Source organism: Thalia democratica, chromosome 5 (assembly GCF_965202585.1).
Source record: "Thalia democratica chromosome 5, ktThaDemo2.hap1.1, whole genome shotgun sequence".
NCBI classification, from domain to species: Eukaryota; Metazoa; Chordata; class Thaliacea; order Salpida; family Salpidae; genus Thalia; species Thalia democratica.
Window position 1 is genome coordinate 61,878,313 of NC_139169.1, and position 18,455 is coordinate 61,896,767.

The 18,455-nt window shown below is 24.5% G+C and overlaps 1 protein-coding gene across 1 annotated transcript; it reads left to right on the forward strand.

The window, feature by feature from the left end:
* The first annotated feature begins 12,997 nt into the window (after positions 1–12,997).
* On the forward strand, positions 12,998–15,168 carry LOC145836709 (kelch repeat-containing protein kel-10-like). Its single transcript, XM_082944490.1, has 2 exons — positions 12,998–13,350; positions 15,099–15,168. The coding sequence occupies exons 1-2, from the start codon at positions 12,998–13,000 to the stop codon at positions 15,166–15,168; spliced, it is 423 nt and encodes a 140-aa protein (XP_082800616.1).
* The last annotated feature ends 3,287 nt before the right edge of the window (positions 15,169–18,455 follow it).

The window sequence follows — 18,455 nt, forward strand, 5'->3', positions numbered from 1 at the left end:
AAAAACTGCGTTTGAGCTTTAGACTTTATTATATTTCAAATATTTCAATTATATTTCAAATTATATTTCAATAAACTAATTAAAAGTCTTCTAAACTACAAAACTTAAAGCTTAATTTTTTTGAAAAGTTAAACTAAAATAACATACTCAAAGTTAATTATGCTGTAAATAAAAAGTATTTAATTATTAATTTGTGCATTAATTTAAAAAGCTATTTTTATAGATAGAATTTTTTTTAAACCTAGAGACAATAAATATATGTTTTTGTGTTCTATATTAAACAACAAAACAAAAATGAACTTAAACTGAAAAATTCAATTATCATTTGTTTAAGTATAAAAAATTTAAACTTATAAACATGTGAGTTAAAAAAAATTAAATACTTACTTTACTTTTTTTTTATGTAAATAAATAACTTTTTTTTAAACTAGATAAATCTTAAAGGAGTAAAGCTTATCTTAGTTAAAACAAAGGCAAAACGCTTTAAGTCAAATAAAACATTTTGTAACTTAAGTTTTATTTCAAACTATAAAGTTGTCTACTCTTGGTTGGTTATACATTAAACAACTCCTTAGTAAATTGATTTGAATAAACATGAAGCTAAATACTTTATACCTAAATTTTAAATGACAAAAAGCAATAACTGTAAGACTTTTCTAAACAATTAAAGTATTTCTTTATAGAAACTAAAAATCTACATGAAACTGAAAATAAGTCCAATACTGGAAAAAAAAATGCAAAAGGCAACTTGTACAGAACTGAAATTTGATTGAACTAATTAATCTAATGCAACTAAACAGAGTGAAAAAAAAAAGGAAAAAAGTAAGAAGTGTCATTGTAAATTATTGTTAGCTTCAATTGCTAAAAATAACTACATAAAGGCAAGTATTTTTTTGTTCAAATAACATTTTATTCAAAGTATTACAGCAAAAAGAGTAAAACCATTTCCTAAAACTTATAAAAACAAATAAAATAACTTTATAAAATTTCAGATGTTTTTTCTCGTAATGTATAATAAATAATTGCAGATTTTATTACAAAAACAAAGTTTTAGAAACAACACTAATTATAAACTTTTTTTAACTTTTACTGTGATTGTTACTAGAAAAACTTTAGCGATAAAAACAAACAGTTAAATGTTAGTCTCTTTGAAATTATTTATTTTTCGTAGTTTAAACGATTCATTAAAACTTTCAAATTTATTACTATCGTTTGAAATTCAGACCAGCTTAACTACTTTTGTTTTTGAATTTCAATTGTTTACAAGGTAAAGTTAGCACAAGAAAAATGAATTTCTGTTGTATAAAACAACATATTTTTACTTTTTTTTTTTACTTATAACTTTAATTGATTAACTTTTAGTACAATACTAAATAAAACATTATAATGCATAAATCTAAATCAAAAACTATTTTTGTATATCTATTAAATGTACTTTTAGATGTTACTATTTGTATTATATCTCTAATATATTATAAAAATTACTGGCTTCGAATTGTTTTAAAGGTATAAAGTATTAGAACAAATTTACACTTTTTATGACATAGAAATCAAATTATAAACATTAAGAACTTAACTGAAGTGTTAATCTGATTAACAAATTATCTCAGCACATATAAAAATAGATTGTTTGACATGTACTTGCTTCGACATTTGTCTTGGCTTTCCTTCAATTTAACACAAAGTTTAATTGATTATAGTTATGTATTTATTTTCTGTATTTTTATGAAAACTCAGATAAAATTTATTTAATATTTAGGAGCTTGTCAAGTTTATGCATCAAAATTTTTAAAGGCTAAAAACACTGGTATGTTTTTATTATATTAAAAATGTAGTATTAAATAGTTTAAAGTTTTTATTTCATAACTGGTATTAAAGTTTATAAAAATTCATCCAAATATTTATTATTTGTATTATACTTTATATTTATTTAACTGAAAAGTTAGTAACATTCGTTTAAGTATAGTTTTTTTTTCTCAAAAGAGGGTTTTCTAGTCAAAGTATCATTAAGTGTTGTTAAGCATTGGTTTTGGAACATTAAAACTTTTTTATTTTATTAATGTATAAGTATCAAATTATTTAAACTGTAGAGCCAAGATATAAACAAGTAATGGGCGATCAATAAAAAGTACTATTTAATAAATATATTACTGTAAATTAACTTTTTAATTGCGTTTAGGTGTCAAATTTGTACGAGTGGATAAAATTGCACGAAAATACGTTTGCACGAAGACACTTTTGCACGAGTGGACTTAATTACACAAAGACAAAATTTCCCGATGACACTTTTACACGAGCAGACAATTTTTCACGGAGACATTTTTGCACGGGTTGTTTTTCATCTATTTTAATTTTTTAACTTTAAAATATTATTTGATAAGCAAAGTTTAAAAGTTTGAAGATACACTACACAAATAATTTCACTATTAGCAAGCTTTTAAAGCTTAAAAAAGTTAAGAGGTCTAATACTTTGAATAAGTTGTTTACAGAAGTATTATTAGTAGTGTATTGCTATTTTTAAAATAAATATTAAATGGTAATATATAACAAGACATTACTTAACAACTTTTATTTAAGTTATATTAACATAGTTAAAAATAAGCAGTCATCTTTTTTTTGTTTGTTTGGCAAAAACTTAAAGCAATTGTTTCTTAAGTTTACCTAATTCTATAAATAAAAAAGTGAAAAAAATATGCTTGCTTCTTATAAAATAGTTGTTCTTTTAGATAGAACGACTTTGCCGGACAAAAATTTTTGAAGAAGTTCTACAGGATTCCGATCCCTGCTTTATACTTTAAAAGTAATCAATGAATACTAAATTTTTTTAGTACCAGTTTGAAAACAACAAGTAGCCATAGGTTTCAAATTTCAATATTTATCTGGAAAACTAAGATATGTTGTATAAAAGTTTTAATTTTTTTATACTAAAACCAACTTTGCCTGCCTGATTAGTACTAACAAGGACGAAACCGGTCGTTGTATTGGAGGATGTCTCAGATGTTGTTGTTGTTAGTTGTGTGTTTAAGTTCATCATTTATTATAAGTTATTCTGAACGAATTGTTTTAATAGTACTGCTTAATGATTAAAAAACTTTTCTATCGGCTATTTTGTCGGAGTATGTACAAAATGCATGAATAATAAAATGTTCTTTTATTAAACTTTTTTTTAATTAGGTTATAGAAACGTGTTATGTCGATCAAGTAAATATTTTATGTAGTAAATCTTTTCGATATTACTTAAAAAAATAATTGAAAAATATTCACCTGATGTGTTAAAACTTTTTATATCAACATAGGTTACCATATTCTTTAGATAAAATTAAATGACAACCAAGCATAATAAATATTAGTTTAACAGTAAATTTCGAAGCTTTTTTCAAGACACTTTCTTAACGCGGGTTCAACTTACATAACGAACAGACTGCTATATTTATTTTTACTTAATTTTCCTAAAAATATTTTTTTACAGGTAGTTCTTGGCCAAAGTAACTTTAAATAATTTTTTCCTATTATAAAATTGATTATTTTAAATTTTTTGTTCAGGTCTTCACCAGAAGAGTATCATAGAAAAATAATTTTATTTAAAAACTTACTAAGTCGATTTTATTTGAGTGGATAAACTGTCTAGCAGTAACTTCTTTCAAGTACTGATTGATGCAATTGTTTTATTTTAGTCCAATGAGATAGTGCTAACAACTAAATTGCATGTGTACTTTCTTTTGTACTTAAAGTTTATCAAATGACTACAAATACTTCGACAAATACTAAAAAATTATTTGTAAAATCTCCACTCTCTTAAAAATAAAAATTAAAAGTTGTTTGGTTTCTTTTTAACAATATTTAACTTCTCATTAACAATGTAGGTAACTATAGATTTCAACTAGTATTTAAAAAATAAAAAATATACACTTACTTTTCGATAGTTGTAATAATAAAACCTTGCTATAAATTAACTTTATTGATCGTCTGCAAATATAAAGTAAGATGACAATTTACAACTGAAATAATACTTATAATTTTAACAACTTTATGCATGTAAAACTAAAAATACTTCTTAATGTGACAAAAACAAAAATATTTTTCTTAAAGCAAAAGAGGGTATTTGAATTATTTTTTCCATGATCAACTTGCTTAAAAACTTTACAAAACTAGTCTTATGTTAAAGCACTTATACAAACATTTCTAAGCAACCAAATTAAAAGTTAATTTTTAAAATATAATTATTTTAATAAAACTTTATTTGTCTTGTTGAGTTTACACGCATAAATTAATATAAAAAGTATCTGATATAATCAATAATTTGGTCTATTTCACTTAAATACTAAACACTTTATGAAATTTATGCAAAATTTTGAATTTCTTCTTCAAGTATGCTTTTCAGGTTTTTGCTCTTTGTCAGTTTTATCATTTAACTAAAATTACAAAAAGATTGAAGCTGCTAAATAAATAACTAAATTATGGTATTTCATTAAACGTTAATATTTATTAAAACAAGTAGTAAGATAAAGTTTCGAAGCAATGTATTAGAAAATGTTTTTTTGAAAGGTACAAAGTATTTATTAACAATAGTTTTTGTAAAGATTTCAAGTTAGTAAATAAAAATTTTATAAGGTTTTATAAGCTGTGAAGTTAAAAGCATCACTAAATCGAAGATTCTAAGTATATAATGCTATTACTTCTTTACTTTTGCGTAAGTGCTGTATATACAGACTACATACAAATGTATTACAAATAAAGTTACAATTGAAAGTGCTCTTTTTAAAAGATATAAACTTACTCTATGATGTGCTGTAAACAAATGTTTAGTACTAAAACTAGCGGCCAACATAAAAAAACACAATCTTAGTTTGTTGAAAAAATATCAAACGTGTTAAGTTTAATAAAGGTAATAATGTTCGTGATAGGTAAACTAAACTACTTAAAAAAGCTGAACACAATAATAAATATTGTTAGCATCAGACAATCTGAAATTAAATTCGGTCAATTTGGGGCAAAACTAGTTTTATTATTTTGGGTAATCATCAAATCACATTCATTCAGAGTCTACTACTAAAGTAGACGCAAGTAAGAGTCACCCTAACTTATAATTACTAAGTAGTTCGTAGAAAATGTAAATAAAAAATACTAGAAACTAGAATTTAGCTTAATAAAGTACAAAATAAGTTATCTAAAACTTTACATTGATTTAAAATGATAAAATAAAATCGTAAGTTGTAAAAATTAAACAGGAAAATCTGATGACCAGCTGTAAAACGAATAAGATTATTTTTCCGCTATTCGTATCATACTATGTACAAGTTAACAAATCATCTTAAATTGTTGACATAATACCAAACTTGAAATACAAAGATGGTGAATATTGGGAAACTATATTCACTACAGTCTCTAGAGCCCTTGTCATGGTTGTCAAAAAATTGTATACCAAAGTAGACAGGGTTGTTAGATTAACCCGCTAGACAAAACTAATACTAAGCTTTTATGGGAACTTTTAAAGTAACATTTTAAATACAAATAACCCTGTTTTAAGTTTACGCTATGAATATGTTGTGTTGCGTATATTTAGAAAATAACCTATGTTTAAAATCTTTTATTAAAGAGTTTATAAATTACACAGGTTTATTTTGATTAAAAACTACTGAAAAAATCATTCTTGGATATCAAATTAAATAAAGAAAACTATAAGTATATAGACTTTAAAGAAAAGAAAATAACAACTGGTAGTTTAGAACTTTAATTTCAATATTTTAGCTAAACGGAAAAAGCCTAGTTGTTTTGGTATCTGGTTAGACCAGGGGTCGGCAAACTGCGGCCCGCGGGCCAATTGCGGCCCGCGAAGGGTAAATCTGCGGCCCGCGAGCATGTTATTTTTTTGAATGGAATGCGGCCCGCGAAAGGAAATTTTGTGGCCCGCGAGCATGGAAATGTGGCCCGCGGAGCAAAAATATATTTCAAGTTAATTTTTTTTCGATAGTTCGATTTAATTTGATTAGTTTGGTTTTAAGTCTCTGTATAACGTTTTAAAATAATTAGAAGAAATTATTGCTTTAATTTAAAAATGTGAAAAAGACAGATTAGCATTCAAACAGGACATTTTTCTCAGTTTCATAATAACTTCTTTTTTACAACAGCAAGTAATTATCGAAAAAAAGAGTGTAAAGAGTGCTTGGATTTAATAAGTTAGTTATATAATACCTATTTATTAAATAACTTAATGTAAATGTTTTCCATTTTGTACATAAGTAATGCACAGATATTAACTAAAGTGTCATTTATTTATAGCTTATATATTCATTTTCAATATTTTTTATACCTAAGTTTATTTTATAAATTTTTTATTTGTAAATGTTATATTTTAGTGTAAAAACATTTAAAATAACATAGTAATAAGAAATAAGGTTTATTTTGTTTTTTGTTAATTTTTTAGAAGTTTTCTTTGCACTTTAAATTAATTTCTATGCACACCAACTTTAAAAGATGCTCATATTTTAAACCACTTTTTATCTAATACTTTAGTTAGTTTAAGTTTTGTTTATGCATAATTTTCTAACATTGTTGTTTCTACATGTGATATCTAAATCTGTACAGACACATATAAAATAATATATATGACATAAATTAATATAGTTTTTGTTAGGTATATATTTTCAGTTTTCAAAAATTGATTTTGTCAAACTAAGTTAACTTTTATGCTTTGCATATCAATACACACAACTGCTATTTTTAGGAGCTACCTATTTAATATAAACTAGATTTTGGGATAGTATACTCATTAAGTTTGTACATTGTTAATCAAAATAGTTTAAATTCAAGCAAATAAACAACTAAAAATTGCCACACACTCAGACTATCACTATTTGAAGAGTTCAAATCTCAAGCAAATTAAGTCATTTTTAAAGTATTTGGCTAGAATTGCTTTTCGTTAAAAAAAATATCAGAAATATTTTTGTTAACTCAGGCTGGCTTTTTTGCTTGAAAGAGTGGCAGATTAAACTTATGATGTATGTTTTGCTCAATCCACAGTGTTAGTTTAAGTTATAATATATATAAAATTTTAAGTTTTGCAGCCGATATAATTCGAAATATTATTGTGTACATTTAAGTCTGAACAAACAGTGTTGCCAAAAAACTTGAATCTCGGAAAAGCTTTGAATTTAAAAATTTATGCTTAAAAACTCTGGAAAAAACCTTGAATTTGAGAATTTTTGAAAAAGCCTGAAATTTCAAACAATTTTTACAAGAAAAGTAATGAAATTTCGTTTTTACACAAAAATTTTACCAAATAAGTGTTTTTTTATTAAAAAAATATATTAAAGTAGCTTAACAGTGCTTTTGAATATTGATATATTTTTTGAAACTTTGTTTAAATTAAATTAAACTTTGTACTAAAAATAAAAGAATAAATTGTACGTCCAAAAACTTTGTATTGGTGCATTGCACCTTTTATTATAAAATTTCACCGATTGTTGTGCTTCGCGTTGGAACTAAACCGAGAAATTCTACTAAAATGTCAAATTTAGTAAAAACATTCCTAATAAAAATTCTCAGATGAGCAATAGTTTTTCTAACAGTGCTCTCATGTTAAAAGATTGATTTAATTCCTAGTTTCATTTATGCGACTTTATAACCTTATTGCATTTCCTAAACACTACTTCTTGTTGTCATTGAAGAAAAAAAAAAAGTTTTTCATTACCGCTAACTTAAATTCTTTAAAAAAGTTTTTCAATTATAAACGGTATCTCATTTTAAGTAATAAATTTTGCTACTTTTTAACTTGCCTTAACAATTTTTTCTGATCATTATGTAGTTACTAAAGATAATCATGTGCTTTGTTGAAACTGACTGTGGTGGTTTGTTTTTTTATCGTTTCTCGCAATAACTCCTAACTAACGTTGTTTATTCTTGTAGCTCATCTTATATTTTACAGTTACTATTTTAAATGCAATACTTTTATTGCAGATAAAGAATTGCTATAATGCTTAATAAAAAATAAGTTTTTCTACTTTGCTAATGACTCAATTAAGTTTTATACTTTTGTTAAATTTGTTAAAGAAACTTAATTGTCAATTCCAGCTGGCTTATATTTTTTTGGCATGTAATTTATTAACTGTTAATAACCTTTGTATTTCTTTATGTTGCGAATTTTATTTAACTGGGTAGCTACACAAAAAGGCTATTTTAAAAGCTTGAAATCTCAGGTGTGTGTAAAACTTTTATTTCAAACACTTTAAAGAAATCTTCCAATTCTCAGAATAGTTTTTATGACTGTAGTGTAGTTTACTAACTGTAATTTTTTCTTATTTTCTTACACTTTGTGTACTTTTTAATAAGGATGATATTTAAACTAGGTATTTAAGATTGATTAAAACCTATTTATTAGCTTTTTTAACTTTTAATAAACTTAGGCTGGTTTGATACAACTCAGACATTTTTGCTTTTTAAGTGGCAACCAAGTTAAAGACTAATTACTAACTAGATATTTTATCAAAGTATTCGAGAATTAATTATGTTAAAGATTTTGTTTTAACTTTCTGGAATACAAACAGGTATTAAATTTATTAAGTTAACTAATTACTAAATTTCTTAATGAGTGTAAATTAAATAACACGCAAAAACTTTTTTTGAAGTAAATATTCTTAAAAATATGAAAAAAGGGTTGATAATACAACAAATGTATAATGTAACCCATAAATTGTCTTTCAAGATAGGTTTTTATAGAGAGTTAGGTTGTGAGTACAATTACAAAAGTATTAAGTTTAACTTATTAAGTGCTTATGTAAGTACATAGTTTATCAACACTTAAGTATATTAGTCAATGTAAATTCTATTCTAATAAATATTAATTTAAATTGGCATTCTATGTATAGCTAAAAGTCATTTAAAATAATAAGGTGAATAAAAGTAAAACTTTTCTCTAGTGTGTCTAAAACTAAAACCAAAAGATTATTCAAATGTCACTAAAACTAAAACTGCGGCCCGCGAAGACTTTGGAAACTTGAAATTTGGCCCGCGACTACCAACTGCCTGCCGACCCCTGGGTTAGACTAAAGTTTATCTAACTTTTTTATAAGGCCCCTTTTAAACAAATTAAAAAAGCTATGGCACCGTCTAATAAAAACTTTTTATAAACTGCCTTAAGACTCTTTTTTTTGCACTTCATCATTAACTCCAGAATATCTTTTAAGTTCTAAATTTTGACCTTATGGTCCCTTTACTAGTCTACTATCTACTAATAATATCTACTATAAAAACATCTAATATCTCCTTTTCTAATCTTTTTTTTTTGAACAAAAAACAAATTTAAATAGTAGTTTGATTTTTAAAACTATAACGTTTTTCTTCTTTTTTACTATAAGTTATACAAGACACACACTTTCAAAAACTCTAAATATATTTCGATCAATTCTTTTCAGTAGAGTACAATGATAACAAATAATAAGATTTTACACACCAATGCAATAACCACGTAATCAAGTAATCATAAAGTAATCAAGAGATTAATAAAAGACAAAAGCAATTAGTAAAAGTTAAAACCAAATAAGTCCATTTTCGTTATAATTAATCTACAGTAAAACTAAACATAAAAAAAATGAAAACAATTCTTATTAAATGTTACGAAAATAAAGAATTTATTTTTGTAACATTTTATAAGAATTGTTTTCATTTCATTTATGTTTATTATGTTATTTATGTTTATTTAAGTTTACAAGCATACCGTCAAAAATTTCATCCTCATATCGCAGACAAACAGTCTGAGATAAAATATTAAACTACAAAACTAAATAAAAGTATGTTTGTAGATAGTTCAAACTACCATTTTGTTTGTATAGTGTATTGTAAGTAAGTTTACTGTTAATAAGTAGTAGTAAGATATAGGTACAGGCCTGTTTGGTTGTTTTATAAAAAACTTAGAATATTTTAAAGCTAGTTTTTTAGATATTAAAAAAGATTTAGTTGTTTTACTTTCAACACTTTGAATTAGTTTTATAAATTTGTTCAAAAACTTGTTGCAAGTTTTTGAAGGAAGTTTAAAACTTAAAGTTTACTGTAGTATCATAATAAAATATTTTTTAAACTAAGGATTGAATGCTTGGTTAGCTGATTGGAAAATTTGGCAACTATCATATTTAGATAGTGATTTTTAAGGATGTATATACTCATTGTTATGGTAATTTATTGATTTTTTGAATAGTGAATATTAAGATAACAAGATATAAAAACTTGATGTCATACATTACAGTCAGTTGTAGCTATTAGAGCTGAAAGCAACAACTATGAATTAGGTTTGCCGCAAATTCAGGATACTTCAGAAAACTTCTGTTTTTTATAATTCTCAGGATGACTTGGATATCTAAGGACAGTTTGCAATTGAAAAAAAAACAGGATGACTTATGAAATCTAAGGGTAGTTTGAAGTTGAAAAATAATCAGGATAACTCAGAACAATTTGAAACATTTTAAAATCTCAGGTCAAGTTAGATCAGTTTTGTATTTTTAAAGAAGACTCAGGGCAGTTTTAAGAATATTTAAAAGCCTCAGTCTATCTTTTCTTTAAATCTTGAAAGATATTTAGTAGATCTATATTCAATATTTTGTTATTTTATAACTTAATTGTTCAAAAACTAAATAAACTATAATACTGAATAAAAGGTATAGTTACAGAAGAAAATTATTTCATACTAAAAAAGTTAATGTCTTCTTTTTCTAAAGCATTAAGCTAAAAAAAATTACTTAAGTAGAAGTTCATTTAAAAAAAAAACTAATATGTAAAAATATTATTATAAAATGCTTTAATTTTTTGAACAAGGTATTAAAGAACATTGTAAATCAAAACTCATGTAATTTAATATTATAGTAATGTTATTACAACAAAAGTAATAAAAATTAATTTATTAATTTTAATAAAATGTAAAACAAAATAAGAACTTTATATAATTTTTACTTTAGGGTTCTAGTTACTATAGCGATAAAACAGCTGTAATTAGTAGTTTTCAAATTATACCATGCCTGGTCAAAAGCAACATAAATTCCCTTTCATACAATTTTTACTAATACTTCGACAATTTTGAATTTATAACATAACTGAAAGCTTTAATATAAGTTTCAATAGCATAAGAAGTAGTTTGAATTGCTTTGTTCCTTATGTCGTAATCACACATCATTCTTGATGTATTTTTCTAATTCATAACTTTTTTGAGCTAGCTACGTCCGTGGTTAATAATGATCTAGCGCTTTGCTAGTCTAAACTAAAAACTTTTTTATCTAAAAATATAATAAAAGATATAAAAAAAGTTACTACTTTCTTGTTTCATTCTCAGCTTTTCTTGTAATACACATTTATTAAAATTATATGTTGGTACTTGTAAAACGTTTTAAAATTTTTACTGTTTAATTGCTTGACTACTTTGCTTTTATAATAATTTAGAGTTATTCTTCTTTTCTACAGGTCGCTAAACAATTTATGACAGATATAATTACTATGTTAAAAGTACACAGTCTGAATATAGTCAGTATAGAAAAAATTAAACCAAACAAGGTTTCTAAATATGTAGACCGCATTGCGGAATTTAAAAAGCGTGCTATTCTGAAGTTTTGCAATGAAAACGGTACAAAAAGCTGTGAGTATGATGAAAAGTTCAATTCAAATTATCCTAATGAAAAAAGTATGTGTTAATGTTAGATTTATTTTTATTTGTTAAAGTTTAACTTTTTTACTATAGGTGAATCTCTGTTGGTTTATCAACCAATTAATTATCAACCAATTAAGAAGCGAATTAGGTTAGTACCATTTTAGTTAGCACATGAAAAAGATTTAAAATATAGTTTAAAAATGTTAATCTGAAAAAAATAATTGTTCAAGAAAATACATTTTTAACCATTTAGTTTTGATTTGCATGACTTTTATTTAATGAAGTGACAAGCTTGAAAGATTTATGTACTCCAACAATATATTTACGTTTTTCTGTTTGAAAAATAAACTGCTTTTTATTTAAACTTTGCTTTAAAGAATGAAGCTTTATTATAAGCATAAACATTATAATTATATTATAAACCAATGTATATCAATAATTAAATTACAGATAGTAATTGTTTTTATTTCTCAGCTTACAAAGCTTTATTCATTAAGTAACAAGAACTTATTTTGTTTAGGTAACAAGCACCAAAATAAGCAGGGCACATTTGCAGTAACTAGATTAAATAAACTTTCGTTCAAAGAAGATGCAAGTAGTAAAATTTTCACAACAATTCTTGAAAAACTACAAATAAAAAATACTGCATCTGTTTACCAGTTTGTTAATCTTTTCTGTTTACCAAGTCATCATAAAGCAACTCTGAGGTTTATAGAACTTTATTTTACAATTGTAAGTGATAATGAAAGCTTTTTGCAGCTATGTTACACTTCGATTTCAAAAATACTTGCAAGTTCTGAACTTTTTATCACTTCAGAAATTGAAGTATTCAAAGTAGCTGAAAGATGGTTAAACTACAACATTAAAGAACGTGGCAAGTATGCAAAGGATATTTTGCTAAAAGTTCGTTTACATATACTATCAAAAGATACTGTACGACTGCTTTTAGATGACTCAACATTTTTTATCAAAGATGATGATTGTGTAGAAATTTTGAACAAATACTGCGAAGATATCTATTTTCTAAATACGTCGAGTGCTTATCAGAAAAGTAGATGTTGTAATCATAACTCTTTTAAAATACTTGTTTGCGGAGGTGCTCAATTAGGCTCATTTATTTCTTGTAATAGTGTAAGTTGTGTTGACGTAAATAGTCTGGGAGATGTAGAAGCTAATGATATCACACCAATGATAACGGGACGTTATTTTGCAGAAATTGCTTATGTAAAAGGTAATCTTTATGCTTTTGGTGGTTTTAACAATAATCGGGATTGGATAGTGACTGTTGACAAATATTCATTTACTTCTAAAATATGGTGTCAGGTAGCTCAGATTTATGATGATCATAAGTTTTTTTGTACATGTGCATTCATGGAGAAGATATTTGTTATTGGAGGATGTGCTAGCAGAAACAAAACTAATTCGTGTTTACAATTTGATACAAGTGATTGCAGTTGGAAAGAAGTTGCTAGAATGAACGAAAAAAGGTCGTGTGCAGCTTGTGCAGTTTTTGAAGAAAGAATTATAGTTTGCGGTGGGATAGATGATAACTATAATGACCTAAACACTGTTGAATCGTTCGATGTACTACCAAACGAATGGTCACCAATGGCTAATATGAACTCTGGTAAAAGTGATCACAGTTTAGTTGTTGCTATGAACAAGCTGTTTGTAGTTTCTGACATTAACAACGCATGCGAAGTTTTCGACAGCGTGGGTAAAAAGTTTGTCACTTTAAAATCACCAGAACTAAATAGTGTATACCCTGGAATTGAATCTTGTACTATCGGAAAGAAAATATTAGTTTTTCAGCCTAAAGCGCCATGTTTAATTTATGACACTGAGAAAAATAAATGGTCAGAAGAACCCTGTGAAGCTACAAGAAATATTCTACGTTTTTTCTGCGTGAAAGTACCTTATTTGTGCGAACCATAAAGAAAATTAACATTTGCCTAGTGCCGTAAATTCTTTTGATAAATAACAATGTATACACTTCAAATAGATTCTTAACATGCTTTTACTTTTAATATTTTTGATTAAAGAAAATGTTTGAAAATCTCCGTCAACAAGTAAATAAAGCATTTTATATATAACTATTTTTCGTTTATCTCGTTAAACAATACAATTGATTATGTTGATTTCGATCGTACTTATTACTTTTTGCTTGTTTTACTTCAAAAAGTTTTATGCAGAGTTTTTAGTAAACAATTATTCATACAAATATAGTTTAAATTTTTGTTGCTATTGTAAGCATTTTTAAAACATTTGTTAATAAAAATCATTTTCATAGCTTGTTGTTTTTAAATGAATAAAATATTCTTACTTTCACTCATTGTAAAAATACTAATCAGGCTTAACCTCTTGTACTTTAATTTTACCGTTTACAATTTTTTAATATATTTCATAGTTAGATTTATAGTGAAAAATCAATCTAGCAATGAGGTTAATTTTGCAGTCATCGTTATATTTAATTGATTGAATTTTGTTTAAACTTAATAAAACTTGTTTGAATAACATGTTTAAAAATATTTATTTAAAAAAACTGTTATTACAATAAACTTAAGAAAAAACCAACTTAAATTGTTTAAACGCTAAATTTAAAAACAAGTTTTCGCAAAACAAAAACTAACCTTATGAAAATAAAGATATAATTAATATTTTGTTCATTTTCTAATAAACTAGAATGTCGTATCATGTATAAAAAGTTACGTGTTAACACATAAGAGTAAAATTATTTTTAGAGATTGTAAAACTTAAACAATCTAAACATTATAGTAAGAAATTGTTTTTCTGACCGTAGTATCATAAAATTGAAAGTATAATTTCAAAAATTGATCTCATGAAAATCATTGTAAAACTATTCTGTACCATACAAGTCTATTACAATTAAGCAAAGCCACACAAGTTTATCACACTATTCACTATTAGAAAGTTCAAAACTACAGAGTTTTTGATATTAAATATCATCTAAGACTGTTGTGTTGTTCTAGCTTATTAACATTTGTTTGAATAGATTTAGTAGATTATTTTTGTCGCACTTGAATTTTTAAAATCAAGTAAAAAAGCTAAGTTTTTATCAGAGTAAAGTGTAAAATTTTTGGTATTTTTAGTTATAAAGTTTTATCAACTATAATTATTTGTATTCCTTATCTCAGTCTACTTTTTTAATACTTTATTTTCTGCTAAATTATATACATCAACTATTTTTTTACATTTTCATACAAAAAAAAGTTATTATAAAATATAAAAAAAAAGTTTGTAAGCAGAAAAAAAAAAGTTTGTTTCTGAACTTAATTCAAAATAGTAATATAATTTTAAAAATAACTAAATAGAAAATACTAAAATCTAGACTAAACCAATGCTACTGTAACCAAACAAATTAACTTTCGAACAAAAAGAAAAAACGAGTACATAAACAAAAATTTGGATATTAAAGGACAAATACTATTAACTCCTTAAACTAAGTAAATAGGCGAGTAGGAATACAGATAGGATCAAACCTGGTAGCGCTGAAGGAGATCAGTGGGTACCAGAAATCCTGATTATTTAGTATTAGAATATTTAGTGGTAGATTAAGACTGTGGGCTTATGACCTTTAATTAGTCACTCCTCCTCCCCCTTACAGCTTATGGCCCTTAAGTTAGGGGAACCCTGGATTAGACTAAAAAAATTCTCGTAAAGCAACATTATCTTAAACAAGAAGTGTTGAAGCTAGAATTATCAAAAATTAAATAAATTTGGCAGACAACTTATAGAATAAAAGTTTTTTTTGTTAGGATAAATTGAATCTTAAAAATATTTAATACAAAATAAAAATAGAAAAATTGCTACCAGAGCATCTTGAAAACAATTTAAATAAGAAGTTTAACAATAAGTATGAAACATAAAACAAACTGAATTATAATATATACGAACAGTTTCAATGATTTAAAGAAAAAACCGTTTGTTATTTTCAATTTACTTCTACATTATTAGTTAGCAATGCAAAGTGACATCTTAATGTTAAAACAGCAGTTTTTAATCGTTACGTTTGCAAAGATACAAAAACAAAAGTTAATGGCTTTAAAATACCAAAACCATTTCGTACTAAATTAGTAACGAGTATAACTGAATATATCTTGATTAAAAATATAACTCCAAGTTTGAAGAAAAAATGAAAATTTTCTTTATTAAGTATGATTTATGAACGGTAATATGATGTGTAAGCAAGCTTGTATGCAAATTCCACACAAATTTATTTAAATAAAGTCTTTTATTTATTATACTAAGAGGTCAAACAGTTCAGTCTTTGATACTGTTATTTTTTCCAAGTTTAATTTATGTATGCAACTTTTACACTGATACAGCCTTCTTTACTGTACAGTATAGTGTTGATGTATGTTCACAAAGACTAAGAAAATTTGAAAAAAAAACTAATCGATAAATTTTAATTTACTCTCTGTTTGTACTTAAATTGATACACTTAAAATACTTAAGTTATAAATTATTTTAGTGTTAGTTTAAAGTTAAAAAAAAATCTTAATCTGGCATATACAGTAAAATAACAGGCTTAAATATGTTTCACAGCATTAAAACATCATAAGTTGTAAAAATTTTCAAACACTAAAACCTCAATGATACTAATTAAACTTGTATCTACTTGCATCTGAAATTAGAAATTAATAAGAAAAACAAATAAAAGAAGCCGTAACTACAATATCTTGTTTTGTTTTTTGTCATATCTTTAAATAGTAAATTGAAGTTGTTATACAGTCTAAACTTAAATATAAATTTAAAAAGTATTTTTTCAAATGTTTTCAAAGAACTAAAAATTATTATCTCACAAAAAAAGAGTTAAGAGAGAATTTCAATTATGTTTTTTTTTATGTGCTTAAAAAACATTTATTTTTTGTATATTTATAAATTTCTTATTTAATTAATCTTGTTTAATTAAAAACTAGCACATTTTTTTTATTACATATTTTTAGAAATTTATAAGTTGTCCTTGATAAATCATAGCTCAGTAAAAAGTTTTGGAAAAATATGTAGTATAATGGTATTTTAATAAGTTTTAAAGATTTCAAAAAGAACTTACTTTTAATAAAACTGAGATTTTTTTTTTTGTTGTGATTTAAAACTAAAAGTAAAATGTAACTCTAATTCAGTGAGAATTCAAAAATACGAAAGATGTTGTAATTTAAAAAAAAAAAATTAACAGAAATTTTATTTTTTTTTAAATGGTTCTAAAACTGGTAGAAAGCTAAAGTTTATATAACAAAAGTAGCAAAACATAACGCTATAAATAATAAGATACAACTATATGTGTTTATTTTTTAGCATGAAGTAAAACTGTAGTAGTAAAAGTAATTAGATGAATTTAATTTTAATATTTTCTTTACTCTGAAATTTTACTTTACAAAATTTTAATATGAAACTACATAAAACAGCTTTTGTGAGTTAAAATTTATAACAAGGTCATAAAAAAAGTAGATAAACGCATTAATTTAAAAAAGGTTAGTTTACAAAAATATAACTTAAGGTACTGCAATTCTATAGCATGCAAAAGAACATTTAAAAAAAACAGACAAATAATATTTAATGATACAACAAAAAACAATGCTGAAAAATATGCAAAAAAAGTCTGGAAACCTTGTTTGTAACAGTAATCATAAATTTATAAGCTTTTTAAAAAGCTTAATACTCAAACTCAAAAATGTTTATTGTTGCATATTATATATGTTTTTATATATTGTAAAAATAACTTAAGTTTTTAAAAATATTTAGTTATTCATACTAAAAATTCAACTAATAACATGCACTATTCAAGTTTGTGCTCAAAACAAAAATGAGAAAAAAACTGGTGTATAGATGATATTAGAATTTAATTAATGTTTAAAGTAAAAAAAATTAAAATGTCATAATCACTTTAAATTTTACATTAAAAAGTCACTGTACATAAAAGAAGATCAATTTCTTCAAAAACTACATAAATGATATGATAAAAAATAAACTTAATTAAAAGTTAAAGAAAAGTTATCAACATTAAAAGGAAAACCTTCTGTTTATAATCATTAACTCTATTTTTGTACTTTAAAGCTACTAAGAAAAGCCATTAATATGCTAAAATGTTTAAGAGATAAAAACCATACAATACTTATTTATTTTATTTTTGAAGCTAGTATAAAAAATAAAATTACATAGATAAAGTTTATATTTTGGTTTAAATTCAATCAGTTGAATATTTAGTATACTCAAAACTATAATACTACTTTTGAAACTAGTTAATCTTTAAAAAATGTAACAAGACTGACAACTTTAATTCTTAAGCTAATTTGAAAAATAAACAAATTCGATAAAAAACTTAAATTTTAAAGAAGGTTTACCTGTTTTGTTGGTTTTTTTTCAATTGTCTTAGCAAATAAAGTATCTATTTTAAACAATGTGTCTGAAGTAATAGTAAAATAATTTCTATTTTCAGCTTAAACTTAAACTATTATAATACTATTTAATTTGTAATGCCCTATAACTTTTAAGATAAATGTTACTGCTATATTAAATTCAAAAATTAATGTTTCTATATATTTCATAACATGAGAGATGAGTATATCATATTTGAAAGAATATTTGAAAAATTACTGTGTAACAAAACCTTTAAATAAAAAATATTTTCTTTTTAAAAACTTAAATCAATAGTTTTAAACTCAAAAAATTGACTTTGGTAACTATGTGTTGTGAAATGTGATAACTTCCAAAAAAAAATTGTAATTATGTAGATACAGAACTTATGCAATTCATAATTCATAAGTTAAAAGGCAAAAAAAACTTTCAAACTAATTTAAATCTTTAGCTT

What these genes read in the sequence shown, in the direction of transcription:
- LOC145836709 (XM_082944490.1), top strand. Translation starts at nt 12,998, where the DNA reads ATGGAGAAGATATTTGTTATTGGAGGATGTGCTAGCAGAAACAAAACT. An exon ending in TTCGACAGCGTGGGTAAAAA is followed by an intron (nt 13,351 to 15,098) that starts GTTTGTCACTTT and finishes CTAAGTAAATAG; the next exon opens with GCGAGTAGGAATACAGATAG.